The sequence below is a fragment of the Scyliorhinus torazame genome, chromosome 13 (genome assembly GCF_047496885.1).
Source record: "Scyliorhinus torazame isolate Kashiwa2021f chromosome 13, sScyTor2.1, whole genome shotgun sequence".
NCBI classification, from domain to species: Eukaryota; Metazoa; Chordata; class Chondrichthyes; order Carcharhiniformes; family Scyliorhinidae; genus Scyliorhinus; species Scyliorhinus torazame.
In genome coordinates this window covers 25,694,835-25,721,145 of record NC_092719.1, presented here as the reverse complement: position 1 = coordinate 25,721,145, position 26,311 = coordinate 25,694,835, and the positions used below count along the sequence as shown (strand labels likewise).

At 44.7% G+C, this 26,311-nt stretch overlaps 1 protein-coding gene across 3 annotated transcripts; it reads right to left on the bottom strand.

Moving 5' to 3' along the window:
* Positions 1-621: 621 nt before the first annotated feature.
* Positions 622-25,353, bottom strand: LOC140387902 (calumenin-like). Of its 3 annotated transcripts, none has more exons than XM_072471195.1 (7): positions 25,237-25,353; positions 20,559-20,795; positions 16,698-16,891; positions 14,338-14,504; positions 13,206-13,266; positions 11,378-11,577; positions 622-4,608 (listed from the first exon to the last, which is right to left on the bottom strand). In XM_072471195.1, exons 2-7 carry the CDS (start codon positions 20,780-20,782, stop codon positions 4,504-4,506), a joined length of 951 nt encoding a protein of 316 aa, XP_072327296.1. In that variant the 5' UTR covers positions 20,783-20,795; positions 25,237-25,353; the 3' UTR covers positions 622-4,503. The 3 variants fall into 3 exon arrangements, with proteins under 3 accessions (XP_072327296.1, XP_072327294.1, XP_072327295.1); XM_072471193.1 differs by lacking the exon at positions 16,698-16,891 and adding an exon at positions 16,431-16,624 and having other exon boundaries at positions 25,237-25,352; XM_072471194.1 differs by lacking the exon at positions 16,698-16,891 and adding an exon at positions 16,431-16,624 and having other exon boundaries at positions 20,559-20,791; positions 25,237-25,311.
* Between the last annotated feature and the right edge of the window lie 958 nt (positions 25,354-26,311).

Genomic DNA, 26,311 nt, shown 5'->3' with positions numbered 1-26,311 from the left:
CATGATCCTTTTTCCCTTATAAATTGGTGCATTCATTATTAATTGAAACTGAAAATGTCAACCTACCACACACACCCAATCCCATACCATCACTACAAGAAAGCACAATGAGCAGGACAAGTTTAAATGAAGACAAGTGATCAAAATAGAATGAGGAATTGTATGACTAAAATGTGAACAAAGATTCGCCTGCATATCCGCACCAACATTCCCACCCTCTTCCCCTGATGACTAATGTTGGTCACTACTTTGTGTGGCTAGAATAGATCACGGAAAAGTGACCAAATAATTTGTTGGTTGTCCAACAATAATGGTTACTCCTGTTGGCATTTGATGGTTGTTGCACTTCATATTCAGTTTGCAAACACAGCATTAAACATTGCTAAATGTAGAAAGCAAGTGGTGGAATTGTTCAACAGGTATGAGGGCATAGTACAGAAAAACAAAGCCTGCAAGATTGCTTGGGGGACGGGGATAAAAAAAAAAGAAAAGAGGTTTGACGCAAGAAGTACAATTGGATAAGAGTTGGTGATCCACAATACTAGAGAACTAGACCAAAAATAAACAATTGCAAACCAAATAGCGAGCACAAATCAGAACCAAGTCAAATAAACTGACGTATTCTTTATTTTAAAAAAAGACTTTATTGAGAATTAGAATTCAATTCAAAGCAGACAGGCAAACATTTTTACACAAAGAAAATATACTAATGTAGACATACCAAAAACGTGCTATTTACTGACACTTCAAGTACAGTGCGAGTGACAGCTCAGACCTGCCCTATGGCCACAGGCAGCAAAACTATGTTTAAATGGAGTTGTGAAAAATATATAGCAAACAAGTGCTGAATATCCCAGTGATGCACTGCAACTGATTAACCTCGAAGATCACACTTTCCCCGTCACATGATAAAAGCAGCAGTCCAATTTACAAATGTGCATCTGCCCTTCTCACCCAGCACGTGATGCACACCAGTTAGATCGAGCTGCAGATTTGGACCTCCCCACCTGTGGGTCTCTCTAGTTTAGTTTTTGCTGCTTAAGTGGTAGTTTTTTGTGGGACGTTTTTGTTTAAGTTTACAGGCAATAGTTGCCCAGCATCTTTCCCATGTAACTAGAGTCAGCTACAGGGATTCAGAGTTGGCAGCTATTCAACTCTGGAGATATGACATCTCAGTCCAAACTAATTCTGACAATCTAAATTGCCCTATGCACTGGGTGATTACAAACATAAATCGCTATAATTCACTGATCTAGATGATTATAAAAAAGGTTTGTAACCACTAATCTTGATTAAATTATTTTAAAAGAGGACAATTACAAAATCTAGACGTATTCATTTCCACCACCATGGCAGGGAGATTGGCCAAGTTACACAGGGTTGTGAGGGTAGGGCATGAAGTTTCAGTGTACCAAAATCATGGTGCTGTTATAAAATTAGAATGACAAACTATAAAATTACTAACCGAAATTGAGTACTACAGTTCTAGGCATTCTTTTGAAACCCCCAGTTAGATGCCATCCAAGTTTCCTCCAGGTACCGGTTAGTCCAGCCGATAATTCACTCACAGGTATCCTTTTCACCGACACAAACCCTTTGATTAGATTCCAGTCTGTAACTGGATGTTACTGCCCTCAGAATTTTTGAACCGTCATACAATGCAATTTGTGAGGAGAAATCCAATGTTTGCTGAAGGAAAGACTCCGATATCTTTAGACCTGGGCAGAGGCTCAACTTCACCCAAAATGTCCATTAAGATTGTCATTAGGTATTGGAGAATAATTGCACTCTTGTAGTTATGCAATCAGCTCCATGTGAAGTGAAATGGGGACAATTACATGTCACCAGGAGCCAAAACGGAAAAGCAGACAAACGACTTTCCAACTGTCAAACACCGATTCAGATTTGAATTCAACATTTGACATCTAATGCAACTTCTAGCACCTTCTCCTGCCATTACCGCTTTGTCTTGTGCCCGACACATATGTTGCAATCTCTCCTAGCAAGCTCCCACCAATCACTGACCTTCTAACTTACAGTATATAGTCCATCACATTTCTCCCTCTAGCTCTGAAGAGTCATACAAACTCAAAAACTTACTCTTTATCTCCATACATAGACTGCCAGATCTGTTGCGTCTTTCCAGCATTTCTGTTTGACATTACTGAATAGGGGCAGGGAAGAAGACAATAACTGCATAGTTGGAGATCATGAACCCCATTTTCCTTCAAGAATGAACATGGCGACTGTATCCAATGCTCCGAATTGGGCATTGTCTGGAGGGCATTGGTGAGTCCTCAGTGTCACAGACCAATTGGCCTGTTTTGGTGCTGTCATTTCGATGTAATCAAAGTCAGAAACTAGGAAGAGAGCACATGGAAGACAGGCAAAGTACTGCAGCATACATTTAAAAAAGCATTGCTCATTAGTGGTACAACAAATAAGGAAAGCAAGGAAGGAAGTGATGGATCTTAAACCCAAATCAACGAGAGATCGGTCAATATTTTGGATGCAAGGGTTACTGACCAACAGATCTCACTGCAGAAAGCCATTGCTTTAAAATGCTGGCTGATGTATGGGTTGCAGAGGCAAGCAAAAAATCCTAATGCGTCAGAGCGATATTCGGAAAAAAGTCAGGCTATGGCTATTCCTAATATGGTGTGTAGCTTGACACACCAAAGATACCAAGAATTTTAAGCACTTGCCTCTGCAGCCTGCAGGCTAACCACACTGCATTGTTGGTGTGAGTTTAATTTCTAACATACACATTAAAGGAAACCACACTAAAAGCGGTGCAGGAGCTTTGATATTTCCTTTCCTCATTCCCCTGCAAACGACTGTTAGTTGTAAACACAAGTGGAAGAATTCACAAGACTCATGGCTCGTTTCCCAAACCTTACACAGCGACACCATGTGCTTTGAACACCAATTTAGCCAAATGCAAATCATAACCCCATCAAAAATCTAGTCAGAAGCACCATTAATGTAAGCCAACTTTTGTTTCCAGCTCAAATGAAAGTTCGTCCACTCAAAACATTGATTGTTTCTTTCTACATAGAAGCTGTCTGATCTGCGGTCTGCTGAGTGTTTCTAGCATTTTGTTTCTCGTCAAACTAAGTGAACTGCACAGTACGTTCACCATGTGCACATAAATGCATTAAACTAAGAAAAAAAAAATCAACTACGCGCCTCCATTTGTGTACAAATATAACACTGAATTTACTTAGTGACTGGATGCAGGTGCTTTTTAATAGTATGCAACTTCTGTGATTGTTTATATTAAATCTCTCCAAATATACATTTTCTCCTCAAAAGACAGGATGGTAAATATAGGACCACAAAATGACCGGTAAAGTTACAGGGCAATATTTCATGTTAACCTTGGACACAAGTTACAATTCTCAAGAGGGCTGCCTGCTTGGTTTAATGATCAGCAGAGTGGAGCACCTGCCCCATTCCAGTGAGGTTAACCTGCTTTAAAATAACTGGCACTTGGACCAAGAACATAGTTCACTGTTTATGTCTGAACTCAGTTACACTTTAATCTACAGAAGGCAGCACGAGGCCAGTGAAAGGCTCGAGAGTTGGTACCAAAAAAGATTTATACTGTTTAACAACGTGATCACTGTTATATTGAATTTATTGTGCCTTCAAGGAGGGAGCCCTACAGTGGTTTGTGACTGGGGCAGAGACTGTATCATATGGAATGCAAGTATCTTGATAGCTAATACTTGCTCCATGTGATTGCCTTGGCAAGGAATTTACACAATGGCTCTGGCTCAGGCAGTGGGTGGGAAACAGGGTGAGAAGTCGTGGTGCTCCAGCCATCATGGAGGTATGAAGCAGGCTCAGGGACCAGCTCGTTTTTTCCGGCCTTCAGTTTCATACATGTTAATAGGTTGATTCTACTCCCAGTCACGTTGTTTGTGGCAGTACATTACAGGTTTGCAGAATACCGTACACCACAAATTTAACTGATGGCTAAGGTAATTTACTGAGGGTATATCTGGTTCCCAGCGTTTGTGTATAAACACATACTTGAGCCCCAAAATGGCAATTGTACAAATACACCTGCTAAGATATTAAACAAGGTGATCAGATCAAAAAACACTTCCATAAATCGAAGCATTTCTCAATTTTATGCATAACATTTGCTCTGGACTGCTACAAACCAGGCCTTGGACTTCCGCAAGTTAAGTAGACTTTGCATGGGATTAGAAGTTCTGAAGTCATCCAAAGAAGGAAAAAAAAATACAAAAATAAATGTAGTTAGGTTCTACACATACATGGGAAGTAAATATATATCAGTAATTACACATCACTTTGCAGGCACAAGATAGCTGTTCATTTCAGCCACCAACTCTCCTTCTCTGCTTCCAAATACAGCTCAGTTAACAACCTGAGAACAGAACACCGCGTTAAACAGCAACTTGTAAAAAATAAATTATCCCTTCTTCATTGGAATGGATTCTTGTTTGTTCTCTGCAGTAGTTCTCTACATACTTAGAATTCATCATGCCTTACTAAGGCTTCTCCGAAGTCTGTGGCCTGGCTCCCCACAAACAGGTCATACTTTTTGACTATTTCTTCTTTTGTGAGTTTTCCATCCTAGAACAGATTGGGAGGCAAACAGTTACATAGGAGCCACGTATTCACAGTAGAACAGCTTTCCAGAACAAGGAACGGCCATTAGAATATCAATCTTATCTCTTTGATACATTAATCTCATCCAGTCCCTTTTCCCTGGAAATGCATTTAATTATCTCTTGAACTCATCGAATTCTCCCCTTCAATGCCTTTCCCTCAACTTATTCTACAATTTCCCTTCCAAGATGAAAAGGTGCTTGCTCAACACAGACTCTTGAATACGTTCCGAATGTTTAAAACTGCTCTTTAAATGGCATTTGAGCTGTCAATACAATTAGCCTATTGTGTCAATTCCCCCCCCCCCTAATTTTGCAGAAGAAAATCACAGCTCACCCCACTCCTTTTAAAAACATTTTTTTAAATTACTTTATCAGAGTTACAAAGCCAGAGCTCAGAGTGTGGGTCAGGGGCAAACCCCTAATCCAGCTCCTTGCCTGCTCCAAAAATAAATTCAAATTCAATTCAATTTATGGTCCCCACAAGAGAGACATACCAGATCCAGGCATTACACCCCAATCCTCCCATCTAGTTTCCACCCACTGGTCAACTCAGCGGATCTCCTATTCCCACTCAGTATTTCTTGGAAAAACCCTGTTGGCTAGGGTTTCTAAGCTCCTGGAATATCCTCAGTGGTCATATTTAAACTAAAACAATGATGATCATGGAAGGTGCCAATGCCCAATCATGCCTTCAGCTGCTGCCTAAACAGAGGCACTTCAATCAGGTGAGACTAAGAACCCGAGCTGATTTTTCTGGCTCTCCCCCATTGCTACTACATCCAAGTAGTGTGATCGGCCCATTCTGGGACAAAACCTGCAGTTCTCATGTCTTAATGTTTGCCCCTCCTTCTCAACCAATTAAACTACCCCTTAAAGCCTAACTCAGATATTAGGACGTGACCATAAGCTTGATTGTGGTTGTGTGTTCGATTTTATCCATTCATGTGAAACATTTTGGACTTCCTACTGGTTTAATTGGTGCTGTTTAAATGCAAATTATTTTTTTTTTTTTTTTAAATAAATATTTTATTGAAAATTTTTGGTCAACCAACACAATCCATTGTGCATCCTTTACACAATATTATAACAGCACAAATAACAATGACCTATTTTATATAAACAAAAAATGAATAAATATTAAATAACAAAAATGAAAACTAGCCCTAATTGGCAACTGCCTTGTCACAAGTTCCCCCCCCCCCCCCAAATCCTGGGCTGCTGCTGCTGCCTTCTTTTTCCCCTTCCATCTATCTATCCGCAAGGTATTCGACGAACGGTTGCCACCGCCTGGTGAACCCTTGAGCCGACCCCCTTAGGACGAACTTAATCCGCTCTAGCTTTATAAACCCCGCCATGTCATTTATCCAGGTCTCCACCCCCGGGGGCTTGGCTTCTTTCCACATTAGCAATATCCTGCGCCGGGCTACTAGGGACGCAAAGGCCAAAACATCGGCCTCTCTCGCCTCCTGCACTCCCGACTCTTGTGCAACCCCAAATATAGCCAACCCCCAGCTTGGTTCGACCCGGACCCCCACTACTTTTGAAAGCACCTTTGTCACCCCCATCCAAAACCCCCGTAGTGCCGGGCATGACCAAAACATATGGGTATGATTCGCTGGGCTTCTCGAGCACCTCGCACACCTATCCTCCACCCCAAAAAATTTACTGAGCCGCGCTCCAGTCATATGCGCCCTGTGTAATACCTTAAACTGAATCAGGCTTAGCCTGGCACACGAGGATGACGAGTTTACCCTACTTAGGGCATCTGCCCACAGCCCCTCCTCGATCTCCTCCCCCAGCTCTACTTCCCATTTCCCTTTTAGTTCATCTACCATAGTCTCCCCTTCGTCCCTCATTTCCCTATATATATATCTGACACCTTACCATCCCCCACCCATGTCTTTGAGATCACTCTGTCCTGCACCTCGTGTGTCGGGAGCTGCGGAAATTCCCTCACCTGTTGCCTCGCAAAAGCCCTCAGTTGCATATACCTGAATGCATTCCCTTGGGGCAACCCATATTTCTCGGTCAGCGCTCCCAGACTCGCGAACTTCCCATCCACAAATAGATCTTTCAGTTGCGTTATTCCTGCTCTTTGCCACATTCCATATCCCCCATCCATTCCCCCCGGGGCAAACCTATGGTTGTTTCTTATCGGGGACCCCCCCAAAGCTCCAGTCTTTCCCCTATGCCGTCTCCACTGTCCCCAAATCTTCAGTGTAGCTACCACCACCGGGCTTGTGGTGTAGTTCCTCGGTGAGAGCGGCAATGGGGCTGTCACCATAGCCTGCAGGCTAGTCCCCCTACAGGACGCCCTCTCTAATCTCTTCCACGCCGCTCCCTCCTCCTCTCCCATCCACTTACTCACCATTGAAATATTAGCGGCCCAATAGTACTCACTTAGGCTCGGTAGTGCCAGCCCCCCCCTATCCCTGCTACGCTGTAAGAATCCCTTCCTCACTCTCAGGGTCTTCCCGGCCCAAACAAAACCCATGATGCTCTTTTCAATCCTTTTAAAAAAAGCCTTAGTGATCACCACCGGGAGGCACTGAAACACAAAGAGGAATCTCGGGAGGACCACCATCTTAACCGCCTGCACCCTCCCTGCCATTGAGAGGGCTACCATATCCCATCTCTTGAAATCTTCCTCCATCTGTTCCACCAACCGCGTTAAATTTAACCTGTGTAATGTGCCCCAATTCTTAGCTATCTGGATCCCCAGGTAACGAAAGTCTCTTGTTACCTTCCTCAACGGTAGGTCCTCTATTTCTCTACTCTGCTCCCCTGGATGCACCACAAACAGCTCACTCTTCCCCATGTTCAATTTATACCCTGAAAAATCCCCAAACTCCCCCAGTATCCGCATTATTTCTGGCATCCCCTCCGCCGGGTCCGCCACATATAGTAGCAAATCGTCCGCATACAAAGATACCCGGTGTTCTTCTCCTCCCCTAAGTACTCCCCTCCACTTCTTGGAACCCCTCAGCGCTATCGCCAGGGGCTCAATCGCCAGTGCAAACAGTAATGGGGACAGAGGGCATCCCTGCCTTGTCCCTCTATGGAGCCGAAAATATGCCGATCCCCGTCCATTCGTGACCACACTCGCCACTGGGGCCCTATACAATAGCTGCACCCATCTAACATACCCCTCTCCAAAACCAAATCTCTTCAACACCTCCCACAAATAATCCCATTCCACTCTATCAAATGCATTCTCGGCATCCATCGCCACTACTATCTCTGTTTCACCCTCTGGTGGGGCCATCATCATTACCCCTAACAGCCTCCGTATATTCGTGTTCAGCTGTCTCCCCTTCACAAGCCCAGTTTGGTCCTCGTGAACCACCCCCGGGACACATTCCTCTATTCTCATTGCCATTACCTTGGCCAGGACCTTGGCATCCACATTTAGGAGGGAAATTGGTCTGTAGGACCCGCATTGTAGCGGGTCCTTTTCCTTCTTTAAGAGAAGCGATATTGTTGCTTCCGACATAGTCGGGGGCAGTTGTCCCCTTTCCTTTGCCTCATTAAAGGTCCTAGTCAGTACCGGGGCGAGCAAGTCCAAATATTTCCTATAGAATTCGACTGGGAATCTGTCCGGTCCCGGGGCCTTTCCCGTCTGCATGCTCCTAATTCCTTTCACCACTTCTACCTCGATCTGTGCTCCCAGTCCCACCCTTTCCTGCTCTTTCACCTTGGGAATTTCCAGCCGATCCAAAAAGTCCATCATTCTCTCCCTCCCATCCGGGGGTTGAGCTTCATATAATTTTTTATAAAATGTCTTGAACACTTCATTCACTCTCTCCGCTCCCCGCTCCATCTCTCCTTCCTCGTCCCTCACTCCCCCTATTTCCCCTCGCTGCTCCCCTTTTCCTCAATTGGTGTGCCAGCAACCTGCTCGCCTTCTCCCCATATTCATACTGTACACCCTGTGCCTTCCTCCATTGTGCCTCTGCAGTGCCTGTAGTCAGCAAGTCAAATTCCACATGCAGCCTTTGCCTTTCCCTGTACAATCCCTCCTCCGGTGCTTCTGCATATTGTCTGTCCACCCTCAAAAGTTCTTGCAGCAACCGCTCCCGTTCCTTACTCTCCTGCTTCCCTTTGTGTGCCCTTATTGATATCAGCTCCCCCTAACCACCGCCTTCAACGCCTCCCAGACCACTCCCACCTGGACCTCCCCATTGTCATTGAGTTCCAAGTACTTTTCAATACATCCCCTCACCCTTAGACACACCCCCTCATCCGCCATTAGTCCCATGTCCATTCTCCAGGGTGGGCGCCCTCCTGTTTCCTCCCCTATCTCCAAGTCCACCCAGTGTGGGGCGTGATCCGAAATGGCTAGAGCCGTATACTCCGTTCCCTTCACCTTCGGGATCAATGCCCTACCCAGCACAAAAAAGTCTATGCGCGAATAGACTTTATGGACATAGGAGAAAAACGAGAACTCCTTACTCCTAGGTCTACTGAATCTCCACGGGTCCACACCTCCCATCTGCTCCATAAAATCCTTAAGCACCTTGGCTGCTGCCGGCCTCCTTCCAGTCCTGGACTTCGACCTATCCAGCCCTGGTTCCAACACCGTGTTAAAGTCTCCCCCCATTATCAGCTTTCCCGTCTCTAGGTCCGGAATGCGTCCTAGCATCCGCCTCATAAAATTGGCATCATCCCAGTTCGGGGCATACACGTTTACCAAAACCACCGTCTCTCCCTGTAGTTTGCCACTCACCATCACGTATCTGCCCCCGTTATCCGCCACTATAGTCTTTGCCTCGAACATTACCCGCTTCCCCACTAATATAGCCACCCCCCTGTTTTTCGCATCTAGCCCCGAATGGAACACCTGCCCCACCCATCCTTTGCGCAGCCTAACCTGGTCTATCAGTTTCAGGTGCGTTTCCTGTAACATAAGAAACTTAAAGCAGATGTGGTTAAGGTGTGCGAGTACACGTGCCCTCTTTATCGGCCCGTTGAGCCCTCTCACGTTCCACGTGATCAGCCGAGTTGGGGGGCTTCCCACCCCCCCCCTTGCCGATTAGCCATCATCTTTTTCCAGCTTCTCACCCAGTTCCCACGCAGCTGTATCTCCCCCAGGCGGTGCCCCCCCGCCCGTCCTCTCCCGTACCCGCTCCCCCCTTTCCCCAGCAGCAGCAACCCAGTAATTCCCCCCTCCCACCCCCCCTGCTAGACCCCACGCTAGCGTAATTACTCCCCCCATGTTGCTCCCAGAAGTCAGCAAACTCTGGCTGACCTCGGCTTCCCCCCGTGACCACGGCTCGCACCGTGCAACGCCCCCTCCTTCCTGCTTCTCTATTCCCGCCATAATTATCATAGCGCGGGAGCAAAGCCCGCGCTTCTCCCTTGGCCCCGCCCCCCATGGCCAACGCCCCATCTCCTCTCCCTCCCCACCTCCCCCCATCACCCACTGTGGGAGAGAGAAAAGTTACACCGCAGGATTAGAACATAAAACCCCTCTTCGCCCCCCACATTCGCCCCACCACTTTGTCCAAACGTTCTTTTTAATAATCCACTCATTCCAGTTTTTCTTCTACAATAAAAGTCCACGCTTCATCCGCCGTCTCAAAGTAGTGGTGCCTTCCTTGATATGTGACCCACAGTCTTGCCGGTTGCAGCATTCCAAATTTTATCTTCCTTTTATGAAGCACCGCCTTGGCCCGATTAAAGCTCGCCCTCCTTCTCGCCACCTCCGCACTCCAGTCTTGATAAACGCGGATCACCGCGTTCTCCCATTTACTGCTCCGAGTTTTCTTCGCCCATCTAAGGACCATTTCTCTATCCTTAAAACGGAGGAATCTCACCACTATGGCTCTGGGAGTTTCTCCTGCTCTCGGTCCTCGCGCCATCACTCGGTATGCTCCCTCCACCTCCAACGGACCCGCCGGGGCCTCCGCTCCCATTAACGAGTGCAGCATCGTGCTCACATATACCCAGACGTCCGCACCCTCCACACCCTCAGGAAGACCAAGAATCCTCAGGTTGTTCCTCCTTGCGTTGTTTTCCAGTGCCTCCAACCTCTCCACACATCGTTTCTGATGTGCCTCCTGTATCTCCGTCTTCACCACCAGGCCCTGTATATCGTCCTCATTCTCGGCTGCCTTCGCCTTCACGACCCGAAGCTCCCGCTCCTGGGTCTTTTGTTCCTCCTTTAGCCCTTCGATCGCCTGTAGTATCGGGGCCAACAGCTCTTTCTTCATTTCCTTTTTTATCTCTTCCACGCAGCATTTCAAGAACTCTTGTTGTTCAGGGCCCCATGTGAAACTGCCACCTTCCGACGCCATCTTGGTTTTTGCTTGCCTTCCTTGCCGCTGTTCCAAAGGATCCACTGCAATCCGGCCACTTTCCTCTCCTTTTTCCATCCGTGTCCAGGGGGAATTCCCTTCTGGTTTACCGCACGGTGTTTTTAGCCGTTAAAATTGCCGTTGGGGCTCCTATCAAGAGCCCAAAAGTCCGTTCCACCGGGAGCTGCCGAAACGTGCGACTTAGCTGGTCATCGCCGCACCCGGAAGTCTAAATGCAAATTATTAACCTGCAAGTGTGAGCCACATAAGGGGATTTTAGAAGAAGTGGGAGAGAGAGAGCTAGATGAAGAATTCTAGAGCCTAGGCCTTAAGCTGCTACAAGCTCAGCCAGCTATGGAGGATTGATGAAAACTGCATGAAGTCTAAATATTTAAATAAATATTTATAGTCCAATAAGCAACATGCACTGCTCACCTTGTTTTCATCAGATTCATAGACAAGGTGGCGGGACTCTGCTTCAGCATGGTCATAATCAGCTGGCAAGATCCAATCTTTGGTTTCATCCTTGTCCATTTTGCCATCTTTGTTGCGGTCTCTGAACTCTGTGAACTGCTCACGCTCGGTTTTGACCCACTCTGGCTCATGGCCATCACTGTCCGCAGTGTACATGTCACCTGAAAAGTGAGGGGTGGTCAGACATGTATACAACTTTCCCCTTGGATCTTCTTGATGCCTAACCCTAGTTAACAGAACCATTTTTGCCTAATCAAGTTGGTACAGCATGAAGTGTATCAAACTGAAAACTTGGTTCAGATTCTGCTAAACAGCCAACATACAGCTCCTCCTCCATATTGTCGGTTGACAATGCCTGCCTGCCTGCCCCCCCCCCACGTGATAAAGAGACAACTCAGTAATGCTATCCACATCATTCAATCTCAACTAGATACTGAACGTAGATGAAATTTCCAAGCCCCAATCCACAACTGGTGACTTAGTAACAGACCATCTACACCACAATTACATTGTTAAATGCTCAATCAGTTCATTGTAAATCAATCTCTCCTTACTCTTTGATCAACATCACAAAAAGAGATCTTGTCAATGTCACATTGATCTGTGCATGCTGCTCACAAATTGGCTGCTGTGTTCCCAATGATGGAACAATGACATAATTAAAGTACTTAATTGGCTCTAAACCATTTGAAATGTCGTGGTTGTGCAAGATGCTGTATAAATGAGACTTTCTCCACCTCCTAGGGTAATTGCACCATTCAAAGAATACAGCACAGGAACAGGCCCTTCGGCCCACCAAACCTGTACCAGTCATGATACTAACCTTGGCCAAAACTCTCAGCACTTGTGCCATATCCCCTATACCCATCCTGTCCACGTATTTGTCAAGATTCCTTTTGAACACCGTTAATGTATCTGCTTCCACAACCTCCCCTGGCAACGCATTCCAGGCACTCACCACCTTGTGTAAAAAACCTGCCTCGCACATCTCCTCTAAACTTTGCCCCATGGACCTTAAACCTATGCCCCCGGGTGACACCCTGGGAAAGAGTACCTGCCCATCCACTCTATCCACGCCCCTCAAAGTTGCAGACCTCAGGTCGCCCCTCAACCTCTGTTGTTCTAATGAAAACAGTCAGAGTCTATTCAGCCTCTCTGCATAGCTAACACCCTCCAGGCCAGGCCACATCCTGGTAAACCTCCTCTAATGACTCACCCTTGATTCGCTCTACCTCACCCCATATCACATCTCTCCTTCCTCTCCATAGTCCTCTGAACCAATCTCACCCACAAGTTTGAATTTTCTGTGTAGCTCACATTCTGTTTACACACCAAGATAGTGATATATAATGTGACAGCCACTGCAGCCCTTCACTTTTGGGGCTTCTGGTAATGTTGACCAATCCACCTCTTCATGAGCCACCCCAGTTCATCCCTCATTCATCTGATTTACTGTGCAAGCTCTGAGATGCTGCCACAGTAGCTTGTATGAATCTTTACCAGGAGCAACATTTAATTATTATTTTTTTAAAAAATAAATAAGAGTACCCAACCCCCCCCCCCCCGCCACCGCCGCAATTTAGCGTGGCCAATTCACCTACCCTGCACACATTTGGGTTGTGGGGTGGGCCCCACGCAGAATGTGCAAACTCCACACGATTAGGGCTAGGATTGAACCCGGATCTTTGGCGCCGTGAGGCAGCAGTGCTAACCACTGCACCACTATCTCCTACCAGATGCAACATTATACTCAGTTTCTAAATATTTTTCTGACCCCTGATCTACTTACCAATATACTCCTCCAGATCAATGAAGCCATCTCCATTCTTATCAATGTCTTCCATGGTTTCCTGCCAGAGAAACAATTGTTCATTTCTACTTAAAAGTTAAAACCATAGGAGGTAATATATCACAGAATACACAGAAGTTCTGCTTGCTGGTTAAAGACTGGTCTGGCCATGTTCAGTCTAGTGAGCCAGATCCAGCTGTCTAAAAAGCGTTTTTAAGAATGTGCCATGCATCAATTTGGAGTAAAATTAAAAATACCTGAACAATTTGGCTAAGTGCTCCATTGGCAATGTGGTGCTTGTGCATCTAGTCCTGCACTCCAAGGCTGACCTCTAATTGAACCAGCTGACCTGAAATTTGCCACAGCTCAGTCCAGAGGCTAATGAAGGCCGAAACATAATTGAAAATCCAACCAAGAAAAAGCTAGATTTTATTTAAATTACTCAATTAGTTTTTTTTCCCAAATTAAGGGGCAATTTAATGTGACCAATCCACCTACCCTGCACATCTTTGGGTTGTGGGGGTGAGACCTACACAGACACGGGGAGAATGTGCAACCGCCAATGGACAGTGACCTGGGGCGGGATCGAACCTAGGTCCTCAACGTCATGAGGCAGCAGTGCTAACCACTGTGACACAATGCTGCCAATCAAGAAAAGGCTAGACACCAGTAGCTTCATGGGAACCAGTGCTATTGAGGAGAGAGCACTTTTGTATGACTTGTCTTTTGGGATCAGCCAAAAAGTGATGTTTCCTGGTTGCGAAGGTGCCTCATGATCAATGAAAATGTACCACAATTCCCATTACACAGGCTTGACCAGCTGCATAGTTTCAAGAAGCCACAGTTGAGTCTACACTTCGAACCCCTAAACCCATCCCTCATCAGATTCATTCACTTCTTCCGTAGTTGTATATTGGTGCATTAAATAATTGAAGTCACAATAGTATATGAGAGAAAGAAATAGAGAAACAAAAAGTGAAAGATATGCTTATAGGGTTAGATGAAGTAGAGTAGAAGGAGGCTTGGGTACAGCATGAACCAGCATAGACTAGTTGCACTGTGTGCGATAAATACTATGTAACTATTGTTAGGTTAGAGCTGGGAGAAAACATTGCACCATTGAAGCACTGACCAGCACAACAATGTCCTTCATGTGGTCATATTCCTCTGGGTGTAGGAAGGCAGTGAACTCCTCTTTTGTGGCAAACATGTCACTATTCTGGTCAGCCCTTTTGAACCGACGCTCATCTCTTGCCATCATCTGTTTGTAGTTGTAGCCATCGTCAGCATCCACATCATCTGCGGAGAACAAACAGGTGGGGAAGGAGGGCATGAGGGGACAATTACTACCAGGTTGGAAACAGAGCAAGTGAATGATTGGAGAGAATGTCGGGCTCCAGATAAAGTTCAGTTACTGGCAGTGACCGACTGCTAAGCAGTCTTGCCTTTGCTGCTATGCTACAAGCAGAAATCGCTGCACAGAACAGGACTTTGCACTGTCAAGTTATTTCCATATGCAATAAAAGGAAAACCAGATAATTCTTTTAATAGGGACTACTGCAGTTGGTGGTTTTCCACAATTCCATGGTGCTAGCCCATTAGTGAACTTTTGTTCCATTTATATTAAAAAATGGACTCAACTGGGCTCAGGAAGAGTTTGGTTTTGTCTTTGGTCCATGTTAGTTAGCCAACATCAGAACAGTAATTGGCCTCAGTGACAAGGGGGAAAAGGAAGATGATGGGAAAAAGTTTACACCTCTACCCTCCGAGACCAGTGCTTTTTTTGGGCGGGGGAATCTACCAAGACTTGAACTGACAAGTTGAGTTTTTGTTGTGACAGAGGTCACTTAACATGATAAGACACCAATTTACCCTAGTCATACACTTGAATGTTCACGCCCTTCATGATGGAACAGTAAATAAGTGATTGCTTGTGCATCAGTGTGCGGATTCCCACACATTCCTGCATGCTAATCCCCAAATGCAATTTCCTTTAGTACAAGAAAAGTGTTAAATTTTAGGGAACATGATGCAGAACAAAGATTGGTTGATGTAACATTCTAAATAGTAGACTGCAGGAATACAATGCCTATAATTCAATCCAAAACTACAACATAAGGCACTTTTTCATGAGATTCACCAACTCAATTCACCTACCGTCAATGAGCAGAAGCCCAAGTTAGAATATTTAGCTGCATAGCCCCTTGTACATTTGCTACTCACAGCACATGTGCAGGAATAGCAAGTCAACATTTTCTCAAATAAATAACTACACAAGATAGATTTCTGTGACTCAATGTCAAAACCATTTCATTGAATTACCTTGTGCGCTTGTCCCACTAAGCGGATCAGAACAGTAGTTACAGTTTTTGGAAAAGACTACATTTATTCAGAAGATTCCCCCACCATTCTCCATTATATGCACTTATAAAGTGGCTATGTATGTTAATGTAGCCAATCAACACTACATCTGATCAGAGAAGACAATGCTTTAACAGATAAATGCTCTCTTTGCAAAATCATTGCTGTTGGTCCGAAAGAAGTCACATTTTCACAAATTTCTACTGGGGGTAGAAGGATGTACACAGTTCTAGATACAAGGGAATAAGGGAAATGATGCTAATGTGGGAAGGTATAGCTGAAGTAAAAGATCAGCAGGATCTTTCTTGATGTTGCAGCAAGCTCAAAACAGCCGGCTTTTGTTTTTAGGCTGAATAAGCTGAAACTCCTTCTACTTAGTCCAACTTCAAGAAGCCAACTCAACCCTGCTGACAGTTCAAATCATGAAGTGGGACTTGAACCCAGGACATCTGGCTCAGAGCAGGACACTCCCCACTGCATCACAAGACCTCTTGTGGTAGTGGGTAGAACTGTGAAAATTCTGGATGTAACTGAAGGGGGAAAAAAAGAAAGGAGCAAGAAAAGATAAAATAAAGAGAAAATACAACAAAAAAAAAAAAAAAAAACAGCTGTGATGGAAATCATGAATGCAATTTTTCTGATGGCATGGACCTTGACTGCTAAATTACTGACCTCCACAAGGGTAGATTAGAAGTTGAAGTCTCCAGTAATGCCAGGAACATCAGCAGTCCTAGATATGGAGTCACTCCTCTAACCCACAGCAGGGTATTTAGCACTGAAATCCCTCCTTCCATTGACTGCCATTGACCCTTTCCCCTTTATTATTTGCATGCAGCTCACGTCTCCCCCGCTGCTGCTCCTTACCCAGGTAGTAGCCGTATGTTACGTTTCTGTATTCCTCCCAGGAGACAAGCCCATCCTGGTTACTGTCGAAATCTGGCCACTGGCGCCCAACATTTTCGAAGATGTACCTCTTCTGAGCCCGCTTTATCCAGGCCTTCAGTTCTGCCTCCGTCACAAATCCGTCCTTATCCTCATCTATTTTATCTACTATCATTCTACAAAGAAACAAAAAATGTGCAGATGGCAGGGTCAGACTCAGAACCTTAAAGGGATGTCAAAAAAACCTACCTAACAGGGACCCATAGGTCGCATTTTTGTACTCTTCCCAGGACACAAGGCCATCGCTGTCTAGATCATGACCTTTCCACTGACGACCGACATCCTCGTAAGTCCAACGCCTTTGTGCAAATTTAATCCATTGCTTAAGCTCCTCCTCTGTGACAAACCCATCCTTGTCTTCATCGATTTTATCTACAATTTCTCTGTTGGAGAGTCAGAAAACCCGGGAAAGATTAGGACAGGAGCTTGGAGAAGCTATCAATCGGCACTTTCATGCTCAACGTGGGCGATTCTGGAGCATTTTACAGAAACCTCTGTGCGGTGCACACGTCTATTTACGTTGCTATTCTAGTCACCTTACATTTGACGATGAAGGTATGGCAATTTATGGGTAAGAGACAATAGAATTCCAGTTACGGATTTAAGGTAAGGCCAGACAGAATGGCATCAACATCGAAAAGATCCCTGTTAAATTATATTTAAGAGTATGATCTGCATCTCTTCTTTTTAGCATCCTTTAATATTAAACAAGGGCCTTTCTTAAATACCGTTAAAGTCTACTGTGCAGGCATTGCAGGAAGGATCCCTGCAACACCTCATCCAAGTGGCTATTCTTCACGGGTGCCCATTTGCTTGACTAAAGGGAGTTTTGAAAAAAAAAAAAGTGCAGGGTGAAGACAAACAACCAGGGTCACTACGTGCAAATCCGACCTTCACCAAAAAAACAATACACTTTGCATTCTAGACTGTTTGCTCATCAATCTTGGCCAATTTCTCTAACACAGGCAAATAGATCAATTGTAATGCCCCCAGTGCTCCCCACCAGCCAACTGTATAAACAAGGGAGTGCCTGAAAAAAACTCCTGGTCTTTCAGTAACTACCAGGAAAACGAGATTTACATAATTAGTCAAATTCCAGCTCCATTAGAAGAATGAAACCAATCTATCCAGCAAATATTTACAAGCTATATTTCAAAAAGTCTGATTGCTGGAGTGAGGAAAATATTACAATAGTGCAGAAGGGTTGCTAAATCGGGAAGTTGTTTTTAAAACTGTTACACAAACAGGGACCTGGTCTGGGATAACTTGCTGCCATGCTTCAGTTCATATTAAATATTTGTTGTGAAACCACACATTGCAGCATCACTTTTGGACGGTACTGACAAATGGATACATTTCTCAAGAATGATAGGGTATTACAAGAAAATGAAGGCTGCGCTTGTTGCCAACGCCACATAGTCGCAGTCTTGAGCGTTCTCTAGTTTTACAGCCATCACTACCTGACAGTGGAGAGTGGAGATAGTGACCTCCCACACCATGAATTTGATTACTACTGCTATCTTAATTTAACCCACATTTAAATCACAATACATCCAGTCTGTATGCGAGGGGTTTGAGTAAGGAAACCAAGCAGTATCGGTTTACCATGAATTTCAAACATACTCTACCTGAAATCTAAGCTCTTTTCTAAGAGACATGGGCAAGTCTGAAAAGAGCCTTTGGGTTCTTGGGCTGGATCGCTTCTTTTCTTGGAGCTGCTTTCACTTTGGGCTGGGCCTTTCATTTAAAAGAAAAAGCATTCTGGCAGGGTGGGTGCAAAGTGATGTCTGCATGGACCAGTGCGCATGTGCAGACAGCCATTTTGCATTGGCAGGTGACAATGGAAAATAAATGGCCAAGATCCATTGTGGGACTTCAATAAACCCAGGTTAATATCTCTTGTGTGCCAAGCCCATCTTGGGCCTCCAGCTTAACTGAATTTATTTTTAAAAATAAATTTAGAATACCCAATTCACTTTTTTTCCCAATTAAGGGGCAATTTAGCGTGTTCAATCCACCTACCTTGCACATCTTTGGGTTGTGGGGGCGAAACCCACGCAAACACGGGGAGAACGTGCAAACTCCACACAGACAGTGACCCAGAGCCGGGATCGAATCTGGGACCTCGGCGCCTTGAGGCAGCAATGCTAACCACTGTGCCACCGTGCTGCCCTAGCTTAACTGAATTTCTATTGAAGAGGAGATAAACAAGTCATTCTCAGCATCTTGTGTGGCAGAACATTCCATGGCACTTCACTAACAGTCTCACAAAAAGTAGAGGTAGGAAGGGAATTCGGAGAGGCGAAGGTTTAGATTTCTAATTAGGTTTTTGAGCGACAATGAGTGGAGGAAGGAACTGCTCTGCCACGACTCTGCTGGTCGGGGTGGGTCAACTTTAGATCATAAAAGCTGTGATGTAGGGCTCGGTGTAGAAAAACAAATGTAAATATATGAGAATTTTAAGTCGATGCCTTGAGGGACACGGAACTTGCAACATCAGAAAATCAAAGGCTGTTTTTTGCACACAGAAACAAAATGATCAAGTATTGACTTGAATAAAAAAAAAGGTTCAAGTTACAAACTGCAGAAAAAGGCCATGCGCTGCAAGGAAGCAAATGAAAGCAGAACATTCAGTTTCAACTTCAGAATGCTAGCGAACAAAACCAGTTTTCAAATATGTCCCAGTGATTCACTGTTATACAATGAGCTCAAAAAGAGTTACTCAGTTAGCATGCATTTTCATCACATTCACTTGCAGAATAAAAGGAGACTTCACCCCCTATTTATGTGAAGGTGAAAACTCTTGCTCAGATATTAGTTCCATCTGCAAACACCACCACCATTCTTCCCCCACTGCCTAAGTGGCTTTTCTTCATATGCAAACCTAAACAGTAAAGATTATGAACCTTCAGTACCCAAGCAACCTTAAGGTTAGCACACTCACCTGCGGATCCGATGTATTCCGTTCTCAGATGGGTCATTAAACAGCCAGTTTGGAAGGATAGAATGTTATAATGCACTGCAGGGTGTTCTTATGTATCTGAACTGGTCATAGCTGCCCACCCATCATTTGACAAAAACCCTATCAGGATCACAAACCAACTCAGAAAATAATCTCCATTCCACTTCGATAAAAAAATATTCCAAATGAACTGCCTTTCTTCTTCAACTCTCAGGTAATAGTTTCCTGACAGAGAACAAATCAGAAAGAGAGCAACTCCCTGCAGCTGGGCAACTGAGTAGATTTACCATCTAACAATGTGACCAGGGAAATGAGGTACATTGGAGGCAAAACATAGCTGAAAATGTAGCACTGCATTACCCAGCTCCCCTTGCAGCCACCCCTCCTGGAACATTGGACACTGAAATGGAGCTGAAGGGCAGGCTGAAATTCAGCACATTTTCCATATCACTCATTCATTCTGCAGTTTGTTGATCAAATTATCAATAATATAAATTCAGGGCCCTAGAAAGCCCCATTCTGGAGGAAAGGTCAAAGCAGCCAAGGGCAAAGCACAATCAAACCCATAATTATGGCAGAGGGAGTAGTAATGAATCCCAGTAACGGCTTTTATAAACTACATGTTTCAGAGAACATTCAATACAATAAAGTGAAGAGTAGCTAAATGACCTAGTTGCTCATGTTTCTGTAGAGGAAGGTAGCAACTAGACTGTTGTAATCCTGGTCTCAAGTTTAAAAAAAAATATCAAAATCCAGATGAGTAGAACCCCGATTTGAAATTTCTAATCCTACTGCTGTCAACAAATCAAGGAGTCTCATCTATTTTAACTGGGGGATTGGAGCACCCATTACTCAGAAACCAGCCACCACTTTGATGCATTCAGGAGGAACCTGTTCATTTATGATGGTATAGAGCACACTCTATACCATTAGAACCCCTACATATCTAGTGTTTAAGATCAAAACTCAGAATACAGCATTTGTAGTTCCAAATTAAAGCTAATCATGTGTGATAGAGAGGAAAATCTGGGCAACTGTACAGCTTTTGTAATGCAAACCATTATATATTCTGACATCTTATTACGCACCCAAGCCTGTCTTTGCTCTCTTCAGGAGTGAGCTGGTCAAATGTCTTTGCCTCCTCAGCTCCAAGGAAGGCATCATGGTCGTATTCAAAGTTCTCAGAGTCATCGTGTGCCTTGTCACTCAGCTCCTTCTCATGGAAGGTACGATCCTTCTTTTCAGTGGGCTTGCTCAGAGCATAAACACCACACACGGTCAGGTACAGAACCAACTTTGTTAAACCCATCATGTCTGTCGTCTTTCTGAAAGAAAATAAGAGTATTAAAGTCCCCAAAAAGCTGTTGTGTGAATGCACATGTGGTGTTGAACACAAAAGAGAAATAAGTGAATCATTTTCATTGCTTTAGAATTTAGGGGAAAAAAAGAAAACGTGCTGGAATTCAAGTTTACCGAGGCATTGGAGAAAAAAGTTGTCATTTAAAGGTCAGACATTTTGTAAGAGCACCGATTAAGGCAATTGAATTGCCTTATTATTCTTCCTGTGGAGGTAGCCAAACAAGCTATGCCTGTGCTACCAGTGATCTTGTAGTCTATTTATTTCTTTCACTGATCTTTGAATGAATGTTCTGGCAACTAACAAAGGTTCCTTCTGTTCCTGATTGCAATCTAGTAACAAACACTTGCTACAAAACTTGCACGTGGGTGATAGTCAGGCCAGAATCCGATTTAGGCTGTAATGTCTCCCATGTTGGCAATGTGCTACAGGGCATTGGCATCTATGGGCACTGCATGCCACATGAGACTCGGAGAAAATTGCAGGGTGGAAAAACGCTGGGCATCAAAACTCGTTGTCAGCTCAGGCTGATGCTTCAGTGGTGCAATACTGAACATCCGCTGAAGTGGATTCAAAAAGATTTGATGGTTCTAACTGAAGAGGAACTGGGTTGCTCTCAAAGTGTTCTCGCCAACATTTATCCCTCCATCAACACCAAAAAATGAAGTAACTGGTCATTTATCTCATGCTCTATTCACATTGGTTGAACTTCTCTACCATTTCCCTATCAGTGACTGCACTTCAAAAATCAAAACATAAACTGTGGAAAGCTTTGAATGTCCAGAGGACATGAAAGGCATTTAATAAATGCAAGTCATTTCTGTCGTAAACAAATTGTTATTATTTTTTAAATTAAGGGGCAATTTAACATGGCCAGTCTACCTAGCCAGCACATCTTTTGGGTTGTGGGGGTGAAACCCACGCAAACACAGGGAGAATGTTCAAACTCCACACAGACAGTGACCCAGAGCCAGAATTGAACCTGGGACCTCAGCGATGTGAGGCAGTAGTGCTAACCACTGTGTCACCATGTTGCCCTCTTAATTATCTTTTTGTACTTTGCACTGCTGCCTCAGTGCCAGGGACCCAGGTTTGATCTCAGCCTTGGGCGACTGTGTGGAGTTTACACATTCTCCCAGTATCTGCATGGGTTTCCTTGGGGTGCTGAGGTTCCCCCCAACAGTCCAAAAATGTGCATGTTAAGTGGATTGGTCTGGATCGGGATAGGGCCCAGGTAAAGTTCTCTTTCGGAGGGTCGGTACATACTCGATGGGCCAAATGGCCTCCTTCAGCTCAGTAGGCTTTCTATGGATCAGTGTCCTTGCTGTAAGCGTCATTTTAGTCACTTAAATGATATACTTTGTTAGGCATTACCACAATAAGACAGTCCAGATTAAGAAAAAAAAATCAAATGGGGCGGCATGGTGGTGCAGTGGTTAGCACTGCTGCTTATGGCACCAAGGACCCGGGTTCGATCCCAGCCCCAGGGCTCTGTCCATGAGTTTGCACATTCTCCCAGTGTCTGTGTGGGTCTCACCCTCACGACCCAAAAGCTGTGTCGGTTAGGTGGATTGGCCACGCTAAATTTCCCCTTAATTGGAAAAAAATTGGTTACTCCAAATTTATTTAAAGAAAAAAAATCAAATATCATTGCCACAACTTTTTCCAATTCTTCATCTTCACGCACAGAACTTCAGATGCAGGAAAATCACCATTTAAAAAAAAAATGGACAAAAGCTTAAATCTAACTGGATTTGCACAAATGACCAACAGAAAACCTCAGATGCTGGGATTTGAACTCTCAGCTAGGGTGGAAAAGATGCAGCTAACCCCATACCAGTTACTTTTCAGAATTCACCAGGGTTCAACACTATGCCAAACATAGCCATAAAAGGTCTATTAGCTAGGTTTTAAATAACCTCTCCTCCTCCTCCCCAACAGCATCTGCATATCCCGGTCCTGCCATTAAAAAAAAACTATTTCCTCAGTTTGCATCATACGCATTTCTTGAACTGTTGCCATTTCTTTGCAACTCTTATACTGATTGCTTCACTTTCAGGCTCATGCACATTCCTCCCAGATCTCACAACATGGTTCTTTATTGTGCTGGCCCACTCCATCCACTCTTTACACATATGCTGGGTATATAAACATGTAACTAACACAATGTTCCAGCATCTTGGGATACCTTGATGAAGTATCAAGCTAGTAGTGTGTATGGAAGTTCACACCTCACTAATATACTGCAGTGCAGCTTCAGGCAGAACACAGCTCTCCTGCACTTTCCTACACTATGTCACTAAGTTGTTCCTACACTCTCCTACATTGTCTCCCAAGTTGTTTCCAGTGCATAAACCAGTTCACAGTGCTCAACAAAATCTAAGCTTTGACATTCCTATGTACCCTGCAGGCGGAGATCAATCTCAAAACATTCACCATTGTGTTTCATTGGAAGATTGGAGTGGTGCCGACGTTAGAAAGCACACCTTCTGCTTGGAGATGTGACATTAGTCACCTTTGCTACACCAGTGGCATTCTTCAAGAGTACTTCATTGACTTTAGGATGCCCTGAGATCATGAAAGGCACAATATAATCGCAAGTCCTTTTTTATTACATCCAATTATAAGATCAAAAGTGGATTCATTTCAGACTTAGAGCACAATTACTTGCAACTCAATACCACTTCTTGGTGACAAACCACAAAAGAACTGAAACTGTCACAAGTCTTATCAGATATCTCGGACAAAAATGTTTCTATCACATTATGGAGTTATGAGCTTACAATTATGTACAAGTACAAATATTGCATTTATCCCCATATCAAATGGGCAGCAGGAAGAGATTACAGATACCAACACACACAAAAACACTGATCAATAGGAAATCAGATCCACATGACAAGGTGAGAACTTCTTTCCAGGCGTGCTAACTGAAATCACCTCACTCTTTCCTTAACTATTCACAGCCCTGAAGGCACCAAATCTGACAACTCAAAATGGTAATTCTTCATAGTAGGAGTCCACTTCTGGTTATGTGTCTATGCTCATAGCCAACATCACAGGCAAATACAATACTGCATCATCCCATTTCACAGAAGAAGGAACCTGGCTAGTATTCCTCTCCCTAATTCAAGACTGCTGACCAATTGTTACACCCTGGTAGAGAACAGGCAGCTGCATACAGGATCAAACCTAGGACAGACCTAGCTAGTAGACAGCCTTAATTCCACATAGAGCATCTTTCTGGTTAGTCCAAACACAAATTGAGGGCAGAATTCAAATGGCCCTTTGGCCAAGAGGAAAAAGAGAGGATAAATGTGGCATTTAATGTTTAATTAATTCCAGGAATGCCTCAGGGCAGCACAGTGGTGCACTGCTTCCTCGCAACACCAAGGACCCGGGTTCGAACCTGGCCCCGGATCACTGTCCGAGTGAAGTTTGCACATTCTCCCCATATCTGCATGGGTCTCACCCCCACAATGTTAAATCGCCCCTTAATTGGGAAAAAAAACAATTGGGTACTTAAAAAGTCAAGGAATTCCTTGATTGGCCACATCACTGCTCTTAATAAATACATTTCACCCACACAATCTATAATTAGTCTGGTCTCAGCTCCAAAAACAAATCAGAGGGAGTAAATCAAAATCTTCTGCACAAGATATTAAACATTGGGTCCCATTTGCTCACTTAAGTGGACATGATGTAACACTACTCAAAAACGGAGAGATTCCTAGTGTTCTGGCCAATATCCAAACCTCAAATCCGCCAAACCAATTAATTGATCACTTAGTTCATTGCTGTTCATAGAGTCTTGCTTTTGACAAATCAGTCATTTCCTCTACATTCTTTGCAACAATAACGACACATCAGGAATGTATTTCTTTGGAACAACCCAAGGTTGTGAACAACATGAGCTTTTTTCCCCCCCAGTAGCAAAAATTCTTATATTGCCCAACTTGGAAGTTAGAAACATAGAATACAACCAAAAAAACACCCAACCATTGTGGCTGACATTTGACTTCTCCTGCTTCTGACCCAACATCAAAAGTGGAGGAATCCAATGGCCAAGTACAAAAGGTCAACCCTACTTCACATTCTCAGAAGGCAGAACTTGCCCAATGACCCTACTGGTCTGAGGGAATTGGGTAACTGTGTTGCAATGGTGAACAATTAACGGTTTAAATACAATTTACCTCCGATGGAAAATTAACACAAGCAATGAAACTTAAACGACGAAAATTAAAAAGCTACATCATTTTTGTAATCATTAAATTGAAATCTTGCCCCTTGAAAAAGAAACACCCTATATTATCTGGGTTGGCAAATATCTTCCAGTTAATTGGACAGCTAATTAGTATATTAATCCTGAGCATTAAAGCATCAATCAAACTCAAACTTAACAGCATTACCAGCTCTCTCGCCCCCTTCTCCTGTCTCCTGAAGGGGTCTTCCGGAAATTGCCCACCCCTGCACCGAAACGGAAATGAGCCCAGTCCTATTAGCCAATCGGCGCTCGCCCCCTGTGTTCCCGCCTCTCTCCGGGCGCCACATCGGCCAGCCCCCATTGGTGGGTTACCGCGCGGGCTGCCATTGGCCGCAAACCGCCACGTCGCGCGCCTCGTTGTCTGGCTACGTGGGTAAGGCGCGTGTGACCCAACGTGCGCGCCGGCGAAGTTACGTCAGCCATTGGGACAGTGGTCGGGTGGCCGTGGGAGACGGCGGGGGTGGGATGGGATGGGATGGGCGGGGCTCGGATGGGATGCGCCTCCCCTCTCCCATCCTCCTGCCCCTCCCCTCTCCAAACGCCTTAGATGGAGGCGACATCCGGGGCCTGAAGAGTGACCAATGAAGATTGTGAGGCAACTTTATTTCTTTAAAGACCTATTATAAACAAATTGTTTTATTTGGCAGCTTGTGGTGTAGCCGAGTCATTGGCGTACTGTTGGAAAATTACAATTACAGAGGCAAAAAGAGAAAATACTGGACAATCTCAGCAGGTTTGACAGCATCTGTGGAGAGAGAAGGGAGCTAATGGGCATAATCTGTGGTAGTGAGTGGGCAATGCTGAGTGTTTCCCGACAGCTGACCCGCGCGAGTCACCAGTATCTAATGTTAATTAGGCCACTTAATGGAGCCCCTTGGGCTTCACGCCGCAAATGACTGTCCCGTCGACTGATTCGCTGGGACCGCACTTGGCAGCTCCCTGCTAACAAGGGGGAGCAGCACTTAAACCAATCCTGCAGAGCAAACCCCAGACAGCATGCAGCCATGCCACCAAGGAGACCAGCTTGGTGATTCGGAGATGCCGACCTGGCCTGACTAATGGACACAGTGGAGTCAAGATGGGACACCTTGTTAGCCCGAGTGGGTCGGTGGTTCAGCCACAGGTCAGCCAGTGCTGCCTGGAAGGCAGTGGCAATCAGCTCGGGGTGCGTAACAAGGAGGACTGCAAGAAGCTCAACGACCTCCACTGGGCTGCACAGC